A 6,895-nucleotide genomic window follows, 5' to 3' on the forward strand; every position below is an offset into this window, starting at 1 on the left:
TGTGATGGTGATTGTTTCAATATTAAACTCGATTATATTTCGGAAAACTTATATTAATGTGAAACACATTATTTATAGATGATAATGTATTTACTTGTTTATTTCCCTTTGCTCTCAATTTTTATTATTATTTTTCTAGCGTTGTATTTTCTTACGAAAATTATTACTATTACAATTATACTTTAACAATATCTATCTTATGGTTAAACAAATTTAATTTATCAAATAAGATAATAAATTAAACTAGTATTTTTAGAGTACTAGATATAAGGCAAAATTAGAAAATGTTGCTACTAACCAGTAGCTGTATTTTTAACAATGGCCACTTTTCCACAAATTGAAAATTTTGGAAGACTCATAAAAAGCCATTGATATTAATAATAAAAAGCATTTCCTTTAAAGCATTTCTCAGAATAAGGTAAACATTACAAGGTTCATTTCTAAAATGATGATAAATTTTAAAAAGACAAGCGTGAAATAAAGTAATTTTTAGAATATTATAAAATATTCATTATAATTCCATATTTGGTGAAAAAATAAAATTCTTAGAGAAGCATTTTTGATGGGAAAAAAGTTGATTGATTGATATTTTTTTAATAGGCAATTGTTTGATTTGATCACCCTGTGGCAGGTGGTAATCGTTAATTTTGCCCTATAGTACTAGGGTTTCCGATTTAGGACAGTATTTTTTGGATGGTGTATAACAGTTAGTAACCCATAAGTGACAGTTCAATTCGATATTGAGAAACGCATGAAATTAATTGCTTCATTCTAGCAATAATGATAAGATATTTGTCAATTATTCCCAAATTTACTATAACTTACTGTTAAAACAATTGATATTATTATCTTTTACAGGCCTACCATGCTTGGGTCAGAGATAATGGTCCAGAGAAGAAATTACCAGGATTAAAATATAGCCCTAGTCAACTTTTTTGGATTAGTTCAGCTAGCGTGAGTGCAAATTATTAGTAATCTTAATTAAATTTAAATTCATTAATCAAAATGTAAAAGTAGTCAAATAGAAGTCAGCTGAATAGTTTTTCTTCCCATCGAAGCAATCAGAAAATTCTACATTAAAAAACTTTTTGCCTCCAATATGGAAATAAATTCAGTGGTTTTTATAAAAAGCGTTCCTACATCACTTATTAAGGTAACAACTAAACCAAAGAAGACACTTAATTCCTAATCCTGAAAAATTGCATCTAATCATAAATTATTAAATAAATTGCTTGTCTTTTTATTCCTTCAATTAGAAATATATATGCATGCATTATATAGATGTATAATATATCTTATACAAAAAAAATATTTTTAGTTACGTTTAAAGGTACAAGGAAAAGATACTAAGTTTTATTTTAAAATTACTCTATTGTCAAAGATTTAAAAGCATACTAGAAATCGTTTGCAAACGCTGAAATAATTTTTTTCTGTCATGTCTTTAGAAAGATAGTTTTATATAGAAAATGTATTTTGTAAAAATACATGATTTACATTTACATACATGTACCTTTACAGTTCTTAGTAATTTTGTCTTGTGACTGCCAAAGATATCGTCGTTAATCAAAGATATAGTTTTATCAAGAATATCTTTGTTTATCAACGATCATCTCAAATCATTTTCTACGAAATTCTGATCCTTTCATCGTTCTTCGTAAGTTTTCGTCACAATCAAGATTTTCATCACAAACTGGTCTATGTATATTTAGATGCAGATTATATTATTAGTCAGGGAGATAATTTTATAAGGATTTGGTCTAGTTTATAATTATTGCTCTTTTTATATTTAGGTTTGGTGTGCAAACTATAGACCAGAGCAACTGAAACTAATGATTTTATCTGACCCTTACAGTCCAGGTGAATTCAGGTAAATTTGACCATATTTTCACAAAATTCAACATTATATCTATCTATCTATCTATGAAATATCTGAAATGCCCCTGACTTCGAAAAGATATAGTTAAGGCAAGAGGGAGCTCGACCCCCCCCCCCCGAAGTAAGAGAGCGTTTATTGTCTTGGAAGACCACTTTGGAGACCGCATTTTGTCTCTGTGGTACACAAACCCACACATGGCTGACGTGGGATTCACATGGCCGCCATATTCTCCATATCTGAACATATGTTACCCGTTTTTGGGGGATATATTAAAGACAATGTGTTCAGAAATAACTCCTACGCCATTGCTAAGATGAAATCTGCCATTTAGAAGGTCATCGACAGCATCGATGTTCAGACATTTCAGCGGATCATGCAAGATTTTGCTATTCGTCTGTACCACATCATAACTAACAATGGCATACTTATTGAACACGTCATGACCTAATCCGAATATCTGTAGTGACGTTTGCATGTTGAATGAAGTTTGTGCACTCAGTAATATAATAGTAGTGCTCAGTAGTTTAATTTACGTTTTATTTCATAGAATCCAATTTCCAAAATTTGCGTAGCAAAACCTTTGGTTTTAGTATGTACAGTGTGCAAAAAAAATTAACAGACCACCCTGAACTACTTTTGATCTAATATTCGAATTTTCGCTTTCTAGGACTCGAGTTTAAAGGTTCAATGGGGTGACCTCAAATATGCCATTTAATTAGTGCAGACTATATTTCAAGTTAATAAATCAGACACAAAAGCGTACTTTCTCTGAATAAACATAACTTTTTTTCGACTGGTTTGGATTTTTCATCCCCAAAATATAGAGGGTTGCCGAAATCTGAGAAAAAGGGTCCTAATAGTTCGATCAGGAGAGGCGTCTGAAGTTTGGACCCTTTAATGTTAATACAATGTTTTGCATATCAAGAGAAAATTTTAATTAATATTTAAAGAACTTGTTCGAATATTATTAACAAAAATAATAAAAAATAATAAATTTTTTCTCAAAGATGTTTTTTGCTTGAAATTATCTTTTGATAAACGAATTTTATAATTATGTGCAAAAAATTTACACTTTGTTTAAGAAGTTCACGAGATATGACGAAATAAGGTAAAAGTAAAATTAACACTAAAGGATTCGAACTTGGAACGGCTCTCCTGACCAACTATTGGGACCATATTTCCCAGATTGCGGCTTCCCCCTATATTTTGGATGTTTGAAATCCGAATCCAATGAAAGAAAGGTTCGTTTATTCAGAAAAAGTTTCATTTTTGTGTCTGATTTCGTAACTCAAAATATCGTCTGCATTAATTAATTAGCATAATTCAGGTCACACCCTCAAACCATTACGATTGAGTCAAAAAAGTGAAGATCCGATCATTAGATCAAAAGTCATTCAGAGTGGTCCTTTTTTTATTTTGCATGAATTTTATTCTATAAGCATCTACTTTTGAGTATTTTGTCTTCTTTACTACTTGCATAACTCAATTTATACTCATTCTAAATAAAATAGTCTTGTCTAGGTTAATCGATTTCCCCACTCTCCACATTTCCCCCCTCTACATTGTCATGATTTCGGTTAAATCTTGCGTTTTTCCAACTTCTCACTGAAACTTACCGTCATGTGAAAAAAAAAGATATGCTAAAACCACGATTACGAAGAGAGGAAAAGTGGGAAAATCACATAACTTTGAGACGTTTAGTTTATTTACATAGAGTATAGTGACATAGCTATGTCTAAAACTTCCAAAAACTAACGTGTCACAGTTTTGACATATTTGTATTTGAAACACTTGGTATGAAATACTATATTTGTTTCCAAATAAAATTCCATGAATATTATTTAATTTCAGAGTGAATGGGCCAATGTCCAACTTAAAAGAGTTTTCCGCAGCATTTGCATGTGGCATTGAAACTAAGATGAATCCTGATCATAAATGTCAAGTTTGGTAAGACATTCAGTGATGCCAGATTCGAAAACTAATTTATTTGAAGCGTAAGTGCCTTGGTTGATACAGCAATTAGCAAAAATATTTTATACTTGCTTGTTCTTTGTTATATAATTAATTAAATATCAAAATACCAAGTTTGATTTTTTTTAAATATTGTATAAAGAAATGTACATAGATGAAATAATAAAATAATATAAACAATTTTTGCAAGTATAAATATTCTTTTCTTTCTTTTTTTATTCCTTTCTCTTTTTTTTTTCTTCTTTCCTTATTTTCATATCCAAACATGCATTGTCTGATAATCTACTAAACATATGGATAAGAATTTAGTGTCCTAAGTCGTCGCCACTGACTAAAATTGGAGATATTTAAGATAGTAATGCGCTGCAAATTAATTAAAATAAGTGTTTAAGTTAAACAAAGTTTAGTTCAAAATGACTTCTATTCGAGGGACGAAGCATCAATATTCATAACCACGTGGAATAATTAGAGTAAAATATATGGGGTTTTCTTTGTATGTAAATTATATATGAGTTTGCTCGTGCACACGACACTTGTTTCTCTTTTCTCTAATTTAACCCAGATTTATATTTAATTTAACACTGAAGATCCACTTAACAATTCATGAATGCCTACCTAAATTCTCTTCTAAAATCGAAAACTACTCAGATACAAAATTATTAGCTGAAGGGGTAAGTAACAAATAAATATATTTCAAAACATATCGCGTAGAAGACAAAGACAGAGAGTGATACTACACAAAAAGGTGTAGGGGTTTTGCCACAAGCAGTTTCAATGACGGTTACAGTTACAGTGAATATTAATGAGTTCGAAATTATGGTTCAGTTGACATACTTCAATGATGCCCTCTAGTGTGGCTTCTGATAATCTTCTTCTGCAACTTATAGCTTCGTAAATATTAATTCTATTGATTTCATTTTTATTCTATTGTGTTTAGAGTAAAATATATCCAAGAGACAATGCTTCACTTGCATAGATATTAATCAATCATGTTACTAGGCATAAGTACAAAATTTTGCATCTGAGACATAAGAACTTCAATAATGTTTAAACTTCAGACCCACTAAATTTCTCTTTATTTCATTTGGTTCAGCGTAAAAAACAAATACATAAAGAGCAGTACTTCTACTTGCTTGGTAAAAAATTTCAAAAATATTAAATTGTACTTTTAATACACACAACTTTAATAGTTTCTAATCTTATTGTATTATCAATTTAAGTTTCATCTCATTCAATTAAATGTACATCAAGCACAAAATACCTCACTTAACTATATAGTAATGGTTTGGTTTTCCGCTTCACCTCAGAATATGTAAAATAATCATTACTCTCTTGATGTTCAAGCCTAATTTGTGAAAAATTCTTATGTGTATTCCTAAATGTCTGAGATCAGTTTACAAAATAATATATAAAAATTGGTCATTATATTGTAAATTCTTTTTTATAACTCAAATTAGCAGGACAGTGTAATCGGTGGAGTATTTTTAACAAACCTTATCAACGCAACTTTGGCTACATTGGGCAAAACCAGGCACTCTTTTGCATTCATATTAAAGGAACGAGACATATATAACCGTCATGTCGAATTTAATAAATCATCTCTTGGTGCACATTGTTTGATGCTTAGACTTAAGATTAATTTCAATAAACCCAAATTTCATTGCCTCTTGTCACAAAGTTTCATCCTGATGTTCTGGAACTTTATTTCATTCAATATGAAATACGATTCTCTTGTAAAGGACATTAGTTACTCACTTCTTTTCCATTCTAGCTGCCCTTCGTCTCTCCCCTTGGCCACCACAGTTTTCTCGCTTTGTTTTTCAACTTTATATTTGTTTCTATTTTTTGTTGGCGTGTTTTTTTTTTCAAATCTGCTTAGTTCATCCCTCACGTTGTAGTTTATCCAAATAATGCTTCACTGATTTGGGCGCTTGAAACATATCGACGTTTCCCATCTTGATTTTTGAAACGAAACTAATGAACTTCTTCCTTTGAGAAGCATACTTTTCTGTTGTAGTTTATTGTCATTATTCACTACATAACTCTGTAGTTATAATGGTTTTGTAAGCCGTGTTGAATAAATATTTTGAACATATGTTGCTAAGCGAAATGAACATGTGTTTTTATGAACATCCGCTCATAAAAATACATGTACATAAATCCGATTAACATAATCATTTACATTACAAACAATTTAACATTAACATAAATCAGCTTAGTACCTAATTTCATTTTAGAAATTTTATGTCATTCATCAGTTAACAAAAAAAAAACTTGTTTGATTTTTTTCTTTTACTGATTTTTTTTTCCAAACAAATCTGGTAGTACTTTTTAAAATGTAAGTAGGTAGCATATTATTCGTTATTAAATGTTTAAGAACGTTTCTACTCTAAAAAACAGAATGCAGGTGGAAATGTATCTTATCGAAAGAAATTATTCTAAAAGAAGTGCACTCAATCTTGCAAATTAAAACTGAATTCCTGTCTGAATTTTCGATGAGGGAGTTTCATTTTAAATAAGAAAGCATTTAAATATATCTGATTTAATGATTTGATTGAAATATTTTGTCAAAAAATATTTTAGTACTTTTTAAAATGTAAGCAGAATGAACTATACACCCATGCATTTTAATTAATGATATATTCAAAGAACAGAATCACTCAGAAATTGAATTCTAAAGTAAAAATTTCACTTGTAGAACTAATACAGACGCATCTTCGAGAATAATATGCAAATTACTGGAAACCATCATATGACGTTCACAGTACGTCACAATGACGAGAGTGTTAGAGAAGAGTATATGAAGAAATTTTGCAAAAAAAGTAAAATTGTACCCAAGCATTCCGTAAGCCGCTTAGTGCCATAACCATATATTTATTACATGGAGGACGTATAGGAATGATTTTTTTATGTGATAGAATTATCGGCCGCCTGGAATATATAGACGTATTCAGGTGAAAGTATCCAAGGAACTCGGAATTGCCCAAATTGCCCCCAAGATCATCTCGATAATTTGATACTTTGAATACCTAGGCATTAAGCAATCTT

The 6,895-nt window shown here is 30.1% G+C and overlaps 1 protein-coding gene across 1 annotated transcript in view; it reads left to right on the forward strand.

Moving 5' to 3' along the window:
- LOC107449479 (neprilysin-2) overlaps positions 1 to 4,029 on the forward strand; it is a 92,531-nt gene extending 88,502 nt beyond the window's left edge. The window contains exons 19-21 of the mRNA XM_071181715.2: positions 859 to 954; positions 1,791 to 1,867; positions 3,728 to 4,029. Coding sequence (XP_071037816.2) covers positions 859 to 954; positions 1,791 to 1,867; positions 3,728 to 3,827 — 273 coding nt within the window. The 3' untranslated portion in view covers positions 3,828 to 4,029. The remainder of the gene's footprint in view (positions 1 to 858; positions 955 to 1,790; positions 1,868 to 3,727) is intronic.
- Positions 4,030 to 6,895: the final 2,866 nt, after the last annotated feature.

The sequence above is a fragment of the Parasteatoda tepidariorum genome, chromosome 3 (genome assembly GCF_982258835.1).
Source record: "Parasteatoda tepidariorum strain Cologne lab strain chromosome 3, Ptep-v5.0, whole genome shotgun sequence".
Classification (NCBI taxonomy): domain Eukaryota; kingdom Metazoa; phylum Arthropoda; class Arachnida; order Araneae; family Theridiidae; genus Parasteatoda; species Parasteatoda tepidariorum.